At 45.5% G+C, this 18,523-nt stretch overlaps 1 protein-coding gene across 7 annotated transcripts in view; it reads right to left on the bottom strand.

The window, feature by feature from the left end:
- The window catches only part of LOC121454169 (nebulin related anchoring protein), a 70,412-nt gene that overhangs the window by 36,627 nt on the left and 15,262 nt on the right, over nt 1-18,523 (bottom strand). For 5 of the 7 annotated variants that reach the window (XM_041661389.1, XM_041661393.1, XM_041661395.1 and 2 more), the window contains 9 exons: nt 17,576-17,680; nt 15,818-15,925; nt 14,768-14,872; nt 8,437-8,535; nt 7,220-7,324; nt 6,086-6,193; nt 5,743-5,844; nt 2,719-2,916; nt 2,122-2,226 (listed from right to left, as the gene is read on the bottom strand). In XM_041661389.1, the coding sequence (XP_041517323.1) occupies nt 2,122-2,226; nt 2,719-2,916; nt 5,743-5,844; nt 6,086-6,193; nt 7,220-7,324; nt 8,437-8,535; nt 14,768-14,872; nt 15,818-15,925; nt 17,576-17,680 (1,035 nt within the window). The remainder of the gene's footprint in view (nt 1-2,121; nt 2,227-2,718; nt 2,917-5,742; nt 5,845-6,085; nt 6,194-7,219; nt 7,325-8,436; nt 8,536-14,767; nt 14,873-15,817; nt 15,926-17,575; nt 17,681-18,523) is intronic. The other 2 variants (XM_041661391.1, XM_041661394.1) reach the window with 1 other exon arrangement.

Here is an 18,523-nt window from a genome sequence, read left to right as displayed (position 1 = left end):
CGAGTCTGTTTTCCTTGCGATGACTGGTGAGATCTTTAATGTCTCTCAGCAAACCCTGCATTGTCCCATGTACAATGGGGGAGAGGGGGGTCTGTCTCCCAAACTGAGGTCTGACACCAGAGAGCGAAGTAGAGCAAACTTGGTTAAAACTACAAAGGCAGATTCAAATCTCACCTCCACCACATTCCAATTCCCTTACTCAGTGTTTGTCTCTTAACAGACCCAAGACCCTATTCCTTCAGCTGTACAATGATGAGGAAGGAACCTCTGTCACCCTGAGGTGAACAAAATGCTTCAATGCCCATTCTTTCCACGTGACCTAAGTATAGAGAATACAAGGCTGGTGCCTCTCCATCACCACTGCCTATGATGTCCCCATAAGTATCCAAGGAACTAAGTCAAGAGGAACATCAAAGCAATGGGTCAAAGGTCAGAGGTCATATGTCATTCTGTATCTCTGAGGTCTGTTTTGTCTGAAGTCTGTCTTTGTCCCATAGTCAGTAACTAATTGGCAAATTTTCAAATGTGCTAGTTCTGTCTCCTCGCAGGGACTTCTTGTCTTTCCGGAGGATTATTTCCTCTGACTTTTCCACTGGAGTTTCCAAGATGGATGAGAAAGGAGGCCTCTGAGGATGACTTGTTCAAGCCATAGTGTAGGGAACTCACAAGCTGGTACCACTGGGGCTTCTAGTGCCATTAGCAAAATTATGCAGTATTTTGGGGACCCAATAGTGACAGGGATGTTGGGGACCTCAAATTCCCTTCTTTTAAAAGGAAAACAAAGACCTAAGAGAAGGCTCACTACAAATGCCAAACTCCAGTTCAGAAGAAACCGTATACCCCACACCCCCAACACAGGCACGATGCTTCATCCTCACTTCTTCCTGCTGGGATGGGGAATCAACCTTGGAGGCACAGTCTCTGGATGTGCTACTAAGGGTGTTTCCAGATGGGTTCAACTGGGGTGCTAAGGCACACCCTGAATATGGGTGGCACCATCCCAGGGACTAAGGATCCAGACATCATCATCATCAATAAAAGAACTAGGTATCAGCATCCATCTCTTTCTGCTTCCTAACTGTGGGTGTCATGTGACCTTACACTCCTGCCACCATGCCTTCCCCTCCATGACAGACTGGACCATCAAACCTAAGCTTCCCAAGACATAACCAGATGTGCAGGTTTGGACCACAGGCCTGGCAGTGTCTTTATGCAGCTGTCTCACTTTCTATGAGAAGAGGGTCCACAAGGCGTGGTGATCCCACCCACGTCTCCAGAGAGTGTGGCAAACACTCACTACAAATGCCACACTCTGGTTCCCATGGTATTGTGTCAGAAAGATATCTCAGGTTGGTTTCTTGGGATGAGAAGCCTTTCAGATTTCAGGGAACTTTTTTCTCTGTGTTGATTTGTTTGTGTGTGTGTGTGTGTGTGTGTGTGTTGGGGGGGGGAGCGTGTATTTATACATATTGAGATATTTTGGGGATGTGACTCCAACTTAGATTCATTTATGTTTCATATATACCTTATGATAGCTATAATCTCAGGTCAATTTTATGTAAAATTTTCAATAATTCATTGTGTGGTACCAAATATCATGATGTGAGTGTGTGATGTTCTGTTCAGAATCTTGGGAGCTTGGAGTAAAAAAAAAAAAAGGTAGTCTTTCAAAAAGACTACTTCTCAAAATAAATTGATAAGTTTCATAAAATACCTCCCCAGAGTCGGGCATGGGGACACAATTCTGTGATCTCAGCAGCCAGAGCTGGGCATGGGGACACAGTTCTGTGATCTCAGCACCTAGAGCTGGGCAAAGGGCACTATTCTGTAATCCCAGCATCCAGGAAGCAGAAACAGGAGGATTTGTAGTTCAGGGCTTGCTTGGGCTCTATAGGGAGATCTTGTGCCAAGAAAACAAAAATAAAAACCAAACCAAAACAAACAGTTTCCTACAGGAAGTTTAAGGGCATGGGGAATTGGCTCAGGAGACATTTCGGGGAGACATGAAGATGGGTCTTCCCTTTGACTCATTCAGGTTAAAGCCCTGGAGGTGCAAGAGGGTGCCGGAGGGAACCAGCACTCTGTGACTCAGAGGCTGGAGCCCAGGGACACTCAAGTTACCTCACTGACGAGCTGTCCAGCCTTCTTGGCCTGTTCTAGGTTGAGACTGCCCTCGGTCAGCCACCCGACCCCTTTCATCCATGCCAGGTCAGCTTTGTACTGCAGCTGCAAGAGAAATGCCACCAAGCTCTCATCTGACACACAACCAAGTTGATGGAAGAAAACCGCTCCCCATATATCTTCAGCAGGTCTTCCTTTAGGAGGAAAAGCTGCTGGACGGCCCTTGTGATTGAGTTAAGCATATTGTACCTCAGTGTTGAAACACCGGACTGACCAAAAGTGGTGTCTCATATTGTTTGGCCAATGTTTCCAGCATGTTCCTCCTTGGCTCATGTCACTTCAGTACATCTTGACTTTCACACTGGCTCTGAGCCCCGCCCCATCCTGAGTCTCTACTATCTCACCCATATCTCTCTCTCTCTCTCTCTCTCTCTCTCTCTCTCTCTCTCTCTCTCGTCTGTCCTCCCTGGACCTGGGGCAGCTCTAGCTCCTCCTAGTTCTCTGTGTCATACAATGGACTTACGAACAGGCTCCAATCACTCTGAGATTGCATGTAAGGGCAAGGTGCATGGGTGGAGCCCGCATAGGTTCACTCACCTCACTCTGGAGCCCATAGGCTTTCCTGGCCCACTGAGTCTTCATATCCTCAGGGAGCACTGTATATTCATGCAGCTTCTTTCTGTAGTCGAGGTCGCTGGCGAGTGCTTGGGCCTTTTTAGCATGCCTGAGGTTCACCATGTCCATGGGCAGGTGGAAATGGGTTTTACTCTCTTCAAACCCTTTCTTATATTCAACCTTGAATGCAATAAAACAAGAATCATTGATTTAAGACTGTTCTTGCGGGAGTTCTGTGAAAGTGTGGGAGAGACTCTCAGGCTCTCAGAAATTTGGCATTCTGGGTGAGACCACCTGTCTGTTAGAAAGGTGGCCCCAAGTCAATGTTACCAAGGTCATACTGGTACTGTTCCCTACCCCTTGTCTCTAGGACTGTCTTTTACCAAACCTCATGCATGACTGATGCAAGAGAAGGCATTGTTGATGTTTTCTGCAGAGGCTTTCAGAGGCAAAACAACAAAGCACGGGCCGCAGAGCCAAACAACCCCAACTCAAGCCTGGCCTGGCCTTTGCCAGCTGGGCAGCCTCTGGAAAGGCAAATCAACTCCCTTAGGGTCCACTTTGCTTCAGGAAACTGTTGTAATGAATATTAATATAGAGGAAGAAATGTGTTTAGACTAGGGACCATCACATGCAAACAGCACACACTGACGACGAGAATGCATTGGTGATGGTAAGAATGATGGATGGCCACAGCAGTATCCATGGAAGCAATGATGATGACTGATGGCCGAGAGGATGGTGGTCATGATGCCACTTACAGTCGTGGTGATGGTGGTGGAGGTGATGATGACAGGGCCATGATGTTAGTGACAGTTGTGCTGACGGTGGTGGAGGTGATGATGACAGGGCCATGATGTTAGTGACAGTCGTGGTGACGGTGGTGGAGGTGATAATGACAGGGTCATGATGTTAGTGACAGTCGTGGTGACGGTGGTGGTGGTGATGGCTGTGGTGGTGATGGCTGTGGTGGTGATGGCGGTGGTGGTGATGGCTGTGGTGGTGATGGCTGTGGTGGTGATGGCGGTGGTGGTGATGGTGGTGGTGCTGATGGCTGTGGTGGTGATGGCGGTGGTGGTGATGGCTGTGGTGCTGATGGCTGTGGTGGTGATGGCTATGGTGGTGATGGCTGTGGTGCTGATGGCTGTGGTGGTGATGGTGGTGGTGGTGATGGCTGTGGTGGTGATGGCTGTGGTGGTGATGGTGGTGGTGATGGTGGTGGTGATGGCTGTGGTGGTGATGGCTGTGGTGCTGATGGCTGTGGTGCTGATGGCTGTGGTGGTGATGGCTGTGGTGCTGATGTTGCTGGTAGCAGAGATGATGATGGTGGCACTGGTTATATGGTGAGGGAGACAGTGTCCAGCAGTAGGAGAAATAGGGTGCAGGGTAGTAAGAGCTCTGGGGTCTAACTCTCTGTTCTTCCACCACTATCATTGGCTACCACGTGGCTTTGGATTGCAGCTACTCACTCACATATAACAATTGGTTGTTCAGTGAAATCGAAGTTCAATCCTAATTCTCCCTGACTCTTTAAGCTTTGTGACCGTGCACATCTAAATGGGTGACTTGGATGGCAGCTCCCTTAATTCACTTCATCCATGGCCTGTCAGGGAACTATGCCTAGTTGCTCAGCTGAGCTGCATGGCTTCATCGCGTGGCTAGGGAAGGATAAAGCAGGAACTGAGGACTCATGATTCCATTGTGCATGCTTTGCACTGGGTAAGAGACATGACAGAAAACTACAGGTGTCTCTTCCAATAGCACACTCTACCTTCCAGAGGCCCTGCGACCAACCTGCCACGGTGGTTCACACTGATACTTGTCAATCTCCAGTTATTTACAGGCAACAACATTCCAGTTGGTTGGAGCCTGGGATGCCCCTCCGCCTGGCAAAGATTTTGAATGCTTCATGCTTATGGACCACAGGATCCACCCAGAACATCATCACAACCAACTATACACTCACTGTCTAACCCCTCTATGGTTAGATATAATTCGCTCCCCACTGAATGCTATAATGAGGTTTAATTACTAAACAGTAGGTGGCAGCAGTTGTGGTGGTGGTGGTAGTGGTAGTAGTTGTGATGGTGGTGATGGTGGTGATGGTGATGATGGTGATGATGGTGGTTGTGGTGGTGGTGATGGAGGTGGTGGTGGTGATGGTGGTGGTGATGGAGGTGGTAGTGGTGATGGTGATGGTGGTGGTGGTGATGATGGTGGTAGTTGTGGTTGTGGTGGTGGTAGTGATGGTGGTGATGATGGTGGTGGTTGTGGTGGTGGTGGTGGTTGTGGTGGTGGTGGTGATGGTGGTGGTAGTGGTGGTGGTGGTGGTGATGGTGGTGGTAGTAATAATGGTGGTAGTAGTGGCAGAGCCAAGTAGAAGTGTTAGTGTTTTGGGACACACGAACACATTATTGTTGCCTCTTGTGGGGCTGGATTCATTACCATAAGAACAGCTGTTCCTAATAGAAAGCAAGGCCATCGTGTGCTCTCTCTTGTACACACATCCGTTCCCCTTCACACTTTTTCACCCTGTGCAACACGAGGCCCTTACTAGATGCAGCTGCACATCCTTGGACTTTCCAGCCTCCAGAACTACATGGCAAAGCAAAGCTCTTGCTCCACAAAGAGGCATCGCTGGCATTCTGTTATAACAGCAGAACGATGGCCTAAGACACTCTCCCCTCTGAGCTAAGTTCTCTGGGGGGCGGGGGGGACTTGTGAGCATTGCTTTCTTATTTTAGATCCAGAGTCCCAGCAAACATCTGTGGCATAAACAGATGTGTTCAAGAGCCTATGAGCCTTGATCAGTAGATGCTGTCATCCTCAGGGCATACACCTCACGTACTTTTAAAGAACACCAAGCTTTGGCAAAATAAAAAAAAGTGAGCAAGTCCCTCATAGGAGCCCAGGAAGAAAAGCATTGCAGGCGCAGGTGTCAAAAGAAAGCTTTGCCCAGGAGTACACCAGTCATTTTGCAGTCAGGGCCAGGGTAGGGGAGTTTACCTCACTGTTTATCTTGGCCACCTGCAGAGAATGCAGAAGTTTAGAGTCGGTGGTTCCCAGGGCTCTGCCTTTGGCTTTTTCATATTCTTCTTTGTATTTAATCTTGAGAGGAAGCAGAAAGTCTCGTGTGAACAAGAGAGTAACTGCCATAGAAGGGACTCTGACTGTAACAAGTTGGAAGAGAACAATTCTGGGGGGAAAAGCCCCTCATCTTTCTCACACCCAGAAGAAGATTAAAGTACTGTGGTGTTTACAGTGTTAACAGCAATTATTTTTCCAGCAGGCGCTGGCATTGCGCTGCAACCATTCCTTATACATCTCTGAGTTAACGAGAAGAACCTACATTGCTAGCAAGCTCCCCCGAGGCTTTGGCAGCCAGCAGAGACATGGAGTCCAGCTTCATTTCAAATCCTCTCCCCTTTGTCTTCTGCCAGCCTTCTTTGTACTTCACCTACAAATAAAAACACAGGTGATAGGAATCCACTGCCCCTCCCTCTCGTCTGCCAGAGGTTGAGAGGTTTTCTTCTTTAAAGCAAACTTGGTTTCCTCCATTGTTGGCAGGCAGGGGAGTCTTGGCTGATATTGTCAAGACTGTCACAGTAATGGCTAACACAGCTTACTGATCCTCAGTGCCACTCACCCCAGAGGCAGGACAAAGAAAAGCCCCCATTGCCTGGACTTGTGACTTTGGACAATTATGTCTTTGAGCTGGGGTTAACCAATTTTAAAATGCATATAGCGTTTTCAAGGCTGCTGGGTGTGGAGCACGAAGACCAATTCTAAACTGGTGAATGTTCCCAAGATGCAAGGAACAGGTGCTGCCTGGTAGCAGCTTGTGTGTGGCCCCGTCCTGCACGCTTGGTAGGTGCTAACTACAAATCTGCACACAGGCTGAGGGGAAGGAAACTGAAGGTATTTGCTAGAGTCACACAGATAACAAGAGACCAAGGTGACTCCTAAATCCATCCGTCTCATATCGAAACCCATGCCACTAAACAGTAGGAGTTACGCTAATGCCACACTGTAGTGGGTCACTCATCACATTTTTGTGGCCACAGCCTCTGCCTCAACATAAAAACAGTCTTGCAGAAAGCATCAGGTCCTGTCTTGAATTCTTCTGCCCTGTAAATTCCATCTAGACCAGTGGTTTAGGTACAGCCACCCCGGGAACTTCCTGTGTCTTCGTTGATCAGATCAAGATTGTTCTTGACACTTAAAATTCCCCCACACATAGTAGGCACCAGGAGGATGACGGTGACGGTGATGAGGGTGTGTGTTCACATGCCACACGTGTGTGCACACAAGAACTGCATTGCTATGAACAGTTCATCCCCAGGGACTGACAACATACTAAATTATGCTGTGATGAACACCCTAGAAAAGCTCCTTCTTTGGGAGGAGAGCCCCTTAGTTTGGGATTGTTTGTTTGTTTGTTTTGGTTTTTCACATTCACAAGCCCTTCCCACCCTGCTCTCACCTCACTGAATAGTTTGGCATTGCTCTTGGCCTTCAGCAGCTGAGGAACATCCTGGGGCAAAGTGTAGTTGAGCTTGTTTCTCTCGTAGTCAGCCCGGTAATTAGCCTGTTGGATTTACAATACATCTGCAAGGTTTGTGCACAGCGGGAGGAAAGCCTTGGGGAGTTCATTCCGTTCCCACCTCCCTCTGATTCCCATCCCTGAGAGGGAGCACCCGAGAAGGGCCCTTTACAAGAAAACCTATAATTTGGGGGAATGGTTTATTTAACAGATTGAAGATGTCAAATAAAAAATGAAACAGCTCACAGGCACATCCGAGTTTGGAGTTTGCAAGGCATTTTTAATGGGCTGCTGTGTGGGGTGTTTGCTGTACACAGGCTAGATACTCACCCGTAGTCAAAACACAACATTGTCAGTAGTAATAATTGATAATGTGTGGTTATCAAATGCACATTTCAAAAAAGTACATTCTAAATCATATGTGCACAAAATAGCTAAACAAACAGGTGAATTCTTTCTTCTTCTTCTTCTTCTTCTTCTTTTTCTTCTTCTTCTTCTTCTTTTTTGTTTTTGTTTTTTGTATTTTTCAAGACTGGGTTTCTCCGTATAGCCCTAGCTCTGTAGACCAGGCTGACCTCAAGCACACAGAGATCTGCCTGCCTCTTCCTCCTGAATGGAGCACTGGGATTAAAAGTGTGCACCACCACTGCCCAGCAGACAGGTGATTTCTGATGGAAGACTTCAATGCCATCTGTGAGGAGCCTTGCTCAAAAATTAACCCTGGACCTGGGACACTGGTGACAATTGGATTTATTGTTATGTTTTTTCTCTCTTTTTTTGGTGTGCTATATTAAAATTGCAAAACCATGTTTCATTCTTTTTACGTTTTAGACATTCATACTAAAATACTTAGAGATGAAGCAAGATAGTATCTGGATTTTCTTCAGAATACTAGAGATGGGGAAGTGGGAGGCGCACAGATGAAGCGGAATGTGGGATGAGTTGAGAGTTGTTGAAGCTGGTACTTGGGACTTCAATACACTCTGCTTTCGCATATACTGACCTTCCCTATAATAAGATGTTCGAAAGGAGGAGCATCTTTTCATGGCTGTTATTAGGTATCCCAGCATTAACAAAAGCAAAATCCTTGGGGTTAGCTATTCAGAAGCTTCACAGCCATTGCAGAAATCCCAGCTGAGCAGGAATGTGATACTTACGTGACTCAGTTGCTGGGCGTTGATTTTGGCTTGGACAATCTGAGGTGTGTCTGTCACCGAGCTGTACTTCAGTTTGTCGATGCTCTGCCTGTAGTTGACCTAGGCAAAAACAGGTATAGGGAATGTCACTTGCCATTATCTCTATGGCATGCCTGGCTCCCTTCCCTAGCCGTGTAGTGATTCTCAGGGAATTAGAAAAAGAATGAAGACTGCTAACTGTGTACCAGTGGGCATGCCAAGCCAACAGATGGGAGTGGGACAGGGGGAGAATAACTGGGAGAGGAACTCAGCAGAGATAAGCTAACTCAGCAGCAAACATAGGAAATGTGTGTCTATACCTTAGTCACCAGATGAGCAATGCCCTTCTATACCCACCCACAGAATGAGAAGCAAAGTTACTGACAACAGTAAGTGTTGGCAAGGACAGGGTAGTTATGGGGACTCATAGTGCAGTCACGACTGTGGTAACACTTGGAATCCTGAACTGCATTTGAGAACAAATGCAAGATCTCTATCCCAATAACTCCATCCCTAGGTTCACTGCTAGTGAAAATGGACATAGGGTCACTTTATAAAACAACCAAGGGGCCAGATAGATGGTTAAGGGCATGCACAGGTCTTGCAGAGAACCAGGGTTTGGTTCCCAGCACCCACATAAAGAGTCTCATAAACAGCAGTAACTAGGTGTCTATAAACACTAAATAGAATTTTTCCATATGTATAATACTTCATAAAAGAGATGTGTTTTTAAAAAAATTGGACCTGTGGTGGTGGCGCATGTCTTTAATCCCAGCACTCCAGAGGCAGAGGAAGGCAGATCTTTGTGAGTACGAAGTCAGCCTGGTCTACAGAGTGAGTTCCAGAACAGTTGGGGCCACACAGAGAAACCCTGTCTATCTCTCTGAGACAGAAAAACCCAGAGCCTTGTGCCCATTGGGAGAGCTCTCTCCCACTGAGTGATGCCTCTGCCCTATGTGTGTGTTGATGATGCAAAGCATCCTCTGGGACCCTTGAAGAGGTGGTCCTGATGAGACCAGAGAGATGGCACCTGCGTGTATGCACCAGCTGCTGCTTGGCCTCAATTCTGCCTTTCCACAGTCCCCAAAGAAACCACCTGTATTTCAGTGTCTTCCTGAAAGAGAGGGCATGGGGGTCCCCCGCAAAGCTTCTTGCATTAGCCACCAACTTTCCTACCTCTAGACAACTGGGGATACTAGATTTCATTGTTGAAAATGCAAATTATTTTTCCAAGAAAAGTGTTATCGGTCATTGGTACGCAAGAACGCATCCACCAACCAGCTCATTTTCCTCTAAATACACCTGACTGTGACCCAGAAGGAAAGGGATCATGGAAAAGAAGTCAAGAGCTAGGTTTGTAGTCTGAAGGTAGACAACATTGAGAAGGACTGAGTTGAGGTGAGCAAGAACCCCAAAACCTACTTAGGGTAGCAAGAGGAGTAGGTAAAGTCAAAGAAGTGAGGCAGTGGCTGGCCACCGACTGTCACAATTTCATTTACCAGAAATTCAAGGAAAAGTGTAAGAAGTAAACTCATCCCTAATCTCCCTTCCCACATGCCTGACTTCATCCACTTACTCATTCTTTCAACAGACATGGCGCCTGCGCAGATCAAGAACAGTTAGACATAGCCCTGCCCGCACAGGTATTCCTGAGGAGCCTCCACTGCCTAGACATCCCAGGCTGATAGAGTCAATATCTAAGGCCAGCTGTGGCGTGACCCAAAGTGGCAACTCCCTGCTGAATGCCTCCCTGTGGACTGGCTTCCTAAGTCTGGCACACCCACCCAGAACCTCAGGATGGGTCAGGGCAGTCGCCCTACCCGCTGCCCTCTCTGCTTGGGCCTCCTCACATGGCCTCGGGGACCAGTGGCTCCATTTTCCAGTGATTACCAAGAAACAATAAGTCCACTTTCTTATGTAAATAAACTACTGCAGTATTCTGAGCCAATGGGCTCAGTCACTCAGCTTAGATGTCGCACAATGTATACATGTTTTAAAGCATGTACACAGCAAATGGACACACATGTCATTGACAGCTTTCAAAATAAACGTATACAATCCAGGCTTAAGCAAATCTTTATGGGGTTGCTTCTTGAATAATTTCCCAGTCTCTAAAATTCCCCGGCATTTTGTCACTTCTAAAGACAGAGCTCTAAGACACGGGGCTTTCTAAATTTGGTTTTCAATATTTCTTTTTACAAGGTGTTTGATTGATCATTTTTGTTACCTGACCATTTTATACTTGTGTACAATGTGTTCCAGTCACCCTCTTTCCTACACCCCCCATCCTCACCAACTCCTCCTCCAACATCACCAGCCCCTCCCCTCATCCTCACCAACTCCTCTCCCATCCTCACCAGTCCCTCCTCTCATCCTTACCAGTCCCTCCCCTAATCCTCACCAACCTCTCCCCCTATCCTCACTAACCCCTCCCCCCATTCTCACCAATCCCTTTTTCAAATTCATGCTTTGGGGTTTTATTTTATGGCTCATTTAGTTTAACCATGGTCATCTAGAACGACCAGGCTGGAAGCATCAGTTGGCTCCTAGTGGGTGCACAATTGAAGGCAATGACCCCTGTGGTCTCCCTGAATCTATTAGTAGCAAATAGTTCAACAGAAACAGATAGGCTACTCCTTAACTCCTCTTCCTCCATGCCTGACTTTTGCTAGATCTATTCTTGTACAGCCTTCTGATTGGTTTGGAAAGAATCCATGCCTGGTAGTGTAAGCAGAGCTCAAAAACTCATGATGATGTTTTAAGATCATAGGCCCTGGGTGGAGGCTGAATACAGTAGTTACCTAAACTGAAATAATGCCAAGCTGATTCCTAAGTATATGTGCTTCTAGCCATAGATGATGCTATTCTCGGCCTTGATCAGAGAAGCATCTCTTTCTAGTAAAGGGCACCAAATGCAGAATCTTGGGGATGCAGAAGATGCTGAGAACGAGTGATGGATGCGTGTACACAAGACACTCATACCATCTCCTCCCAGGGCACACTACAGAAAATGGAACTGAATGAATGTAAATGCCAGAAGACAGAGAAAAAGGCTGTGTTGTCCTCTGGAAAAGGCACACCCATTGCAATCCCAGTCTCCCAGCACTTCCCACTTCAGGTCCGCTGTGATGCTGACAGCTGGCAAGTTAAGTCCATAGTTATATATATATATGTCATGCATGAAGTAAACTTGAGAGCCACCTTGGATGTGCTGGCTTCCAGCTTCTTTGTTACCAGTCACCCCTCTACTGACGTCATCTTTGTCCCTGACAATATCAGTTAGCAATGGGCAACACAGGGTGTTCCCACGCAGCTCTCATGGCTCCAAGTGCTCCCACACCATCCTGCAATAATCCCGACCTTCCAAGGTGGTAACGGAAGTGATTGCTAAGCTAGTAAAGGGTAAAAGCTATGATAGGCATCCCAGACCAACTAGCAAATCTGTCCTCAGTCTGGGCCCTTGGGTCTTTGCTCTGTAAGCTCTGGAAGGCTTGGGACGACTACAGATGGATCGGGGTTCCCCAGTGAGAACCCTTGTATATTTAGACCAGGAAAAGTGTTCCATGTGCAAACATGGACAGATAAATCTGTCTCTACAGCAGCACATGGGGACACTGCGGAGCTTCCAGCACAGCCAACTGCTCTGTTGGGTCTGGAGACTGTCACTTTTGTGCTTCTCATTCATAATTCAAGGAGAAGAAACTTTGTGTATCCAGAGTATATAGAGAAAAGTGGGGAATATAAAGTCATTTCAATGTCAAGTAGTAATGTGATTACAGTGCTATGACTTCCTCATTCAGAGGGAAAATTATCAGCTCATAATAGAGTCCTATTAGGATTCAGAACTATGCATGATAAACCGCCACAAAACTGTATTTTTAAAATAGCACATTCCTTCCTGATAATTCTGCGCTAAATATGCCACTGAACACAATTACTTTCCTCTGCAGGACATAATTAACAGTCTCCGTGATTAATCACAGCTTCCCAGTTTCATTAATGTTTGGCCACTGCTTCAATCTACATTCTGAAAGGCTCCATGCTAAGCATCGAGTCCCATTTTAATTCTATTAGTGCTTATAAAAATCCAACGGAAGGCATGCCCTCTAATTGAGGACCTACACTACATTCAATTTCACGGCTGTTTTACCACCTTTAAGACTACCAGATGGCAAGACCACAAATTCTCTTTAAAAAAACAAACAATAAAAAAAAGGACTTCTCAAACTTCCTGAATGTTAATAATCTACACTAGAAATAGTTTGCTCAAACATATACCAGAGCCAAGAGAGTAAGAGAAAGGAGGTTAAGATATAGCTGTACATCAGCCACAACTCGGGCCTCGCCGATCGCAGTGACACGAGACATGGCAGCCCTTCTTATGTGATGTTTTGATTTTACTCCACATAGGCACAAGCAAGCAATGACCCTGGGCAGGGCGTGTATGTTTCCAGCTCCGATGCTATCTCTAAACCCCATCTCCACTGCAGTCTAGTTTTCTGAGGCAGCTACATTTCGGGTGTGTAATTCGATGGCAAGCCCTACAGTCGCAACTGTAGCAGTGGATTATGTCACCGTGGAAATACAGAGCTGTAGAAATCCATGCCATTTTGTCTGTGCTATTAATTAGGTGTGATCTCGAAAACTTGATTGCAAGCACACACTCATGATTTTACTTTCAATTGCTAAGCAGTCTATAGAATATTTGGAATCAAAAGTAAGATGCTTTGGTTCCGTTGGGATATGACAAGGCAACCTAACAAAACTTCCTGGGAAAAAGAGGCATAAAATGTTGGTCCCCTATGTCCTTCTGGTTCTCATTGCCTGCTGCATTCGCCTTTGCGAAGCTCATTTAATAAGATGTCATTTACCAGCTCTTATCTCTTGATGGTCCAGACACTGTTTCAGATCTAGCTGACTCAATCCCATCACATCTTACCCTCAGCAAAAGAGAGGGAGACACAAGGGGCTATCTACCAGTGGGAAAATTCCAGCCAGTCCCTGGAGCTGTGCTGAGCCCATAGGGACAGTAGGAAGGCACCTGGGCACTCAGAGAACACTCACAAAATTACTTATTAGATTAAATTGAAGATATCTTTGCTGGCAAACTATTAATTCAACTCTTTTTTTTTTTTTGATTTTACGAGACAGGGTTTCTCCGTAGCTTTTGGTTCCTGTCCTGGAACTAGCTCTTGTAGACCAGGCTGGCCTCGAGCTCACAGAGATCCGCCCGCCTCTACCTCCCAAGTGCTGGGATTAAAGGCCTGCGCCACCACCGCCTGGCTTAGGTCAACTCTTTTTTAAGAGAGCAAATTACTCTGTTTCTTTATGCTTTTTTCTATATTTTTCTAAAATTTCAATACTGAACACAATAAAATATTAATTTTAATTAATAGCATTATTTTGTTTGGGATGCCAAACCATAAGTAGGCTCACTGTAGTAATAAGGGGCAGCGGGGCTGCGTCCCTGGCACCCCAGCTGCCTGGCTAGCTTATGCCCCGAAATAACAACACACAAACTGTATTCATTTAAACACTGCTTGGCCCTTTAGCTCTAGCCCTTACAGGCTAATTCTCACATCCCAATCAACCCATCTCTAATAATCTGTGAGCACCGGTCTTAACGGGAAAGATTCAGCATGTCTAACCTGGCGGCTTGCTTCATCGCGTGCGTCTGCCCGGGGGAGCGGAGCATGGCATCTCTCTGAGGGTCTGCTCCCGAGAGGAGAGCTGTGGAGTCTGAGCTCACTTCCTCTTCTTCCCAGCATTCTGTTCTGTTTACTCCTCCCACCTATCTTCTAACCAATGAGGGCCAAGCAGTTTTTTTTTATTTAACCAATGACCTTCCTCCATCAGGCTCACTGCTGTACTAAAAGATCTATCTACCATCCATCCATCCATCCATCCACCCATCGTCCTCTTTTTCTATGCTTGCTAATACACCCCTGAGAAAAGGTAGAGCCAGCACTACCACTCACCCTTAACTTACATCTACTTAATCTTCAGCATACTATGTTCTAATTTTTAAAGGTCATCATTGCTATGGAATAATTATTATATGTTCAGCAGATGTAGCTCTTCAGATTCTACAAGGATAAATTGAACTTTAGGAGACTTTTAAGACAAGAGCAGACTTTTATACAGAAAGCGAGTTTTTAGATATGCATGCATGGACTTCCCAGAGGAGGGGTGGGCCCCTTTCCTAGTCCCTCCAAACTTCCTATAGATTTGTGGGATCTTTTCCCTTCCCATCTTGCTGCCCAAGCCTTGCTCCACCGCAAGCCATAGAATACAAGGGTAGCAGAGGACTCACTTCCTTCAGGGGAACCAGTTTCATCGTTGTCTGGTAGGACGGCGTGAGGGTGGCTGGGTAGTTATAATCTACAATGTCGTGCTTATAATCAGCCTTGTAGGCAACCTGAAACCCAAAGAGAAGAGATATCAGCTTCGGCTTTCCCCTGACCTTTTCTGGATATCATAAATATTTCTTTAAATAATTAGGAACAAAATTAATCCACTTTCATCACCTCGGAAGAAAACTGCATTATGTTCACACATTTGCCTTTAACTACTTGAAATCATTCTTAAGTAATCAAAGATTAGTCAGTTTCCACGTGTGGTGCATTTATTTTATCTTTCTTTTTAATTATGAGATCCCTCGTTTTTGTTTAAAGTGAACGCTTGCATGCAGGTCTACAACGAAAGTGCTCTCGACAAATTAAGAAAATGAATGGAAAGTTTAAAATTTCAGAATATTTCAGTTATAACAGTCAACATAGGCACGCTGAGGCAGAAGAAACCCAACGTTTAGATGGTTTGAATGTGGAGTCAGTCTTCTTCACATACTTATTTCCCTCAAGGTTTAGAATCTGGTGTTTGCACTCTGTGAACTAGGCCGAGAAAGCTGAAGAGGGAGCAGGCGCTGCCATGCTATCTCCTTGAGTCTGGTTAGCCCCTCACTCTAACTATTGTTCAGCCACGGCGTGTCTTCAGTGACTGAAAAATCAAAGCTACCAGCTAACTAAGCAAAACTCAGAGTCAAAGCTGTGAGATCCCGCAGTGTTTTAAGGAGGAATCACATTTTACAGCGTCCTTCAGAAGCTGAGCATTTTGTTAACCTGGATCAATTATAATGGATCCTTCAAGGCAAGAAACACTAACTCATGCTTGGCTGAGCTCTGAAAGCTTTAAAAGATTTTTATACATTTTTTTTTCCTTACTGTATTGGTTAACATTTAAAGGTCTGGGCAGGTCTTTTTCACAAACCAAAACCTACAAATGTTTAAAGGAGAAGTTAAAAAAAAAACAATTGGCTAAAGTCTTCCCACCAGTTGATTCCCATCACCCCTTCAGCACAACTCACATTGCTGGCCAGGCTGCCGACTTTGAGAGCGTGGAGCATACGCCTGTCCATACCGACTCCTTCATAGTGGCCTCTCAGGTGCGTCTGGTAGTTTTCCTTATATTTATTCTAAACGAAAACATTAAAGTTTTGATGAAAATTTCCCAACTAGATGAAGGTAAACTATTTCTCTTAATGGTCTAAGACTAAAAATAAACACAATTCCTCTACTGAAAAAATGAACTCTTTAAAAACAACTTAGATTTCAAAAGAACACAAGAACTTGACGAAAAACAGTCAAACAAGCACACGGAAACTGGTCTCATGGGGAGCATCAAGCAGACTGGTTCTGTTTGTTCATTTTTACACATTTAATTTTAAATTTACCAGACTTTTCCAGTATGAAAATGTACCATGAGAGTGCGGAGCTGGCAGGGGACAACCAATGGCTGAGCCCTGACAGTGTTGTGGGTCCACAAGCCAAGTCAGGGCATGGTATTACGTCATTGTCTACACACAGTCTGTATCCACGGCTTCTGCATCTGTAGCTTCAACCAACCACAGACTGAGATCTCTGAGAAGAAGGCTGTGTCTATTAAAAATGAGCAAGCTTTGCTCTTACTGCATTGCTCTTACAATTCTAGCATAGCTGTTTATGTAGCATCTTTGATGCCTTGAGTCATACTGGCATTTCATTTGTATTTTGATAAATAAAGCTTGCCTGGTGACCAGAAAAGTAAAACTGACACAATGGCCAGCCTTACAGACCAGGCAGTGGTGACACACACCTTTAATCCCAGGAGCCACACTAGCTTGGCATAGAAACCAGGTAGTAGTGGTACATGGTGCACACCCTCAATCCCAGAACTAAAGAGAATTACAAAATAGGAGGAGACAGCTCTCAGTCTCATTCTGAGATTCCTGCAGGCAGATTCACCATTTTCGGCTGAGGTAGAGGTAAGAGCCAGTGGCTGGCTGCTTTGCTTTTCTGGTCTTCAGGTTGAACACCAATTTCTATCTCTGAGTTTTTATTAATCATGCTTCACTGAGTCTCGTGAGTAATCTTGAGTTGTGTGTGCAAAGGCTGTGTCTCATTACTACAATGTTTTTACATAAGGGACTTGAGGATATGAGTATTGTAGCATTTACCAAGGGGGTGCTGAACCAATCCCCTGTGGATATTGAAGAATGATTATGCATAAAAAAATAGAACCCGATCTTTGCCAAATTTTATGATGTAAAAGTTCATCACTATGGCAACCATGCAGAATAATGAGACTTGTCCTAAATGCTGTCTATTGAATAAAAGGAAAACCAAAATGGAATAAATATGTCCTCAAAACTTCTCTGAGGACATCCACATTCGTAAGTGGCACTCCAGCATTCGGTGTCTCTCCAACTGACAATGAAGGTCACATGAGATAAATCAACTCCAAAGCGCACAGTCACAGTGAAGGGGGCACTGCATGCTCCATCGGGCTCACATGCTAGCATTCAGCACCAGGAACAGCCACTGTGCCGCACAGATGTGATGTACACAGTCCTGCCTTGAGGACTCAGTCACATACGGGCAAGCAGGGAATGCTGGGGTTGTGACATCATTTGGTGATAAGCAGACTAACCCCAGAAGACACACCTAACCAACACTCAAGGTACCATGCACCCGGAAGGCCATGCTTCTCCAACACACATGGATATAGTGACCAAGACCGTCTCTCAGGAGACACAGAAGCTCAACTCACAAAACATGCCCAGACAGATGGCTCGGGAACAACTCACATCACTGGTGAATTTTGAGATCTTGCTCACATTCCTGAACTGTGGAGTCTCACAGTAGTTGATACTGTGACCTCTACTACCTTCCAGGTCCTTCTTATACTCCACCTTGGAAAACCGAACACTGGGTGCTTAGTAGAACCAAACCGGACGTCATTCTTGAAAATAGCCCCAAGACTTAACTGGGATATTATTTTAGAAAACTTTCAACTCAAGATTTAAAGTAGGGCAGAGGATACTAAAAATGTGTGTGTGTGTGTGTGTGTGTGTGTGTGTTCCTCTATAAAATAAATAGCAAAGCAAGTTATCTCATTCTCTCATTCTGAAAATTACAAATATGTAGCCCTTCTCAAGTACTGTAACTCTTTGTACAGATCAAGAACTGTAAATCGGGTTGAGTTGTAACCCGGTGATGGTGAGTGTCCCAGGGCTTGGGTTGTAACTCAGGTGTCAGTGAGTTTCCCCAGTATGGGGCTCTGGGGTTGTTCTGCAGCATCAAATAACAATAATAATGATGGTGGCCAAAATGGTTTTATAAATGGCGTGGGTGCTCTTGAGGTAAAATGCCTTGCGTGTTTATGTGATAGCCATGCCCTGTTTCTTCTGAGAGCCCAATGCAGAGATAAGTCCATTTGAGAAACTCCTCCCACTCTAGACCACATGAAGGTCTCTTTGTGAACACATCAGGAAAATTTAACAATACTTTGCAAAGGAATATGATGGAGGAACCCATTCCAAAGCAGGCCATCTTTAATTTAAAATGGGCTGGCATAGAAGCCCCCCTGTGCTTCCTGCAGGATGTGAGGCCATTGTTAGCCAACAGACAGTCCCAGGTAATTGTGGGATGTGTGGTTATTGTTATCAGTCCCAGGTAATTACAGAAAGCAGTTAAGGTGAGCACCACCAAGAGAGCCAGGGCTGATAATAACAGGGACAAACAAAAGAGAAAGT

The sequence above is a fragment of the Microtus oregoni genome, unplaced genomic scaffold (genome assembly GCF_018167655.1).
Source record: "Microtus oregoni isolate MIOR12 unplaced genomic scaffold, Mior012 000012F_ref0000307, whole genome shotgun sequence".
Classification (NCBI taxonomy): Eukaryota; Metazoa; Chordata; class Mammalia; order Rodentia; family Cricetidae; genus Microtus; species Microtus oregoni.
Note: the sequence above shows the minus strand (reverse complement) of the source record. Positions and strands in the feature narration are given on the sequence as shown.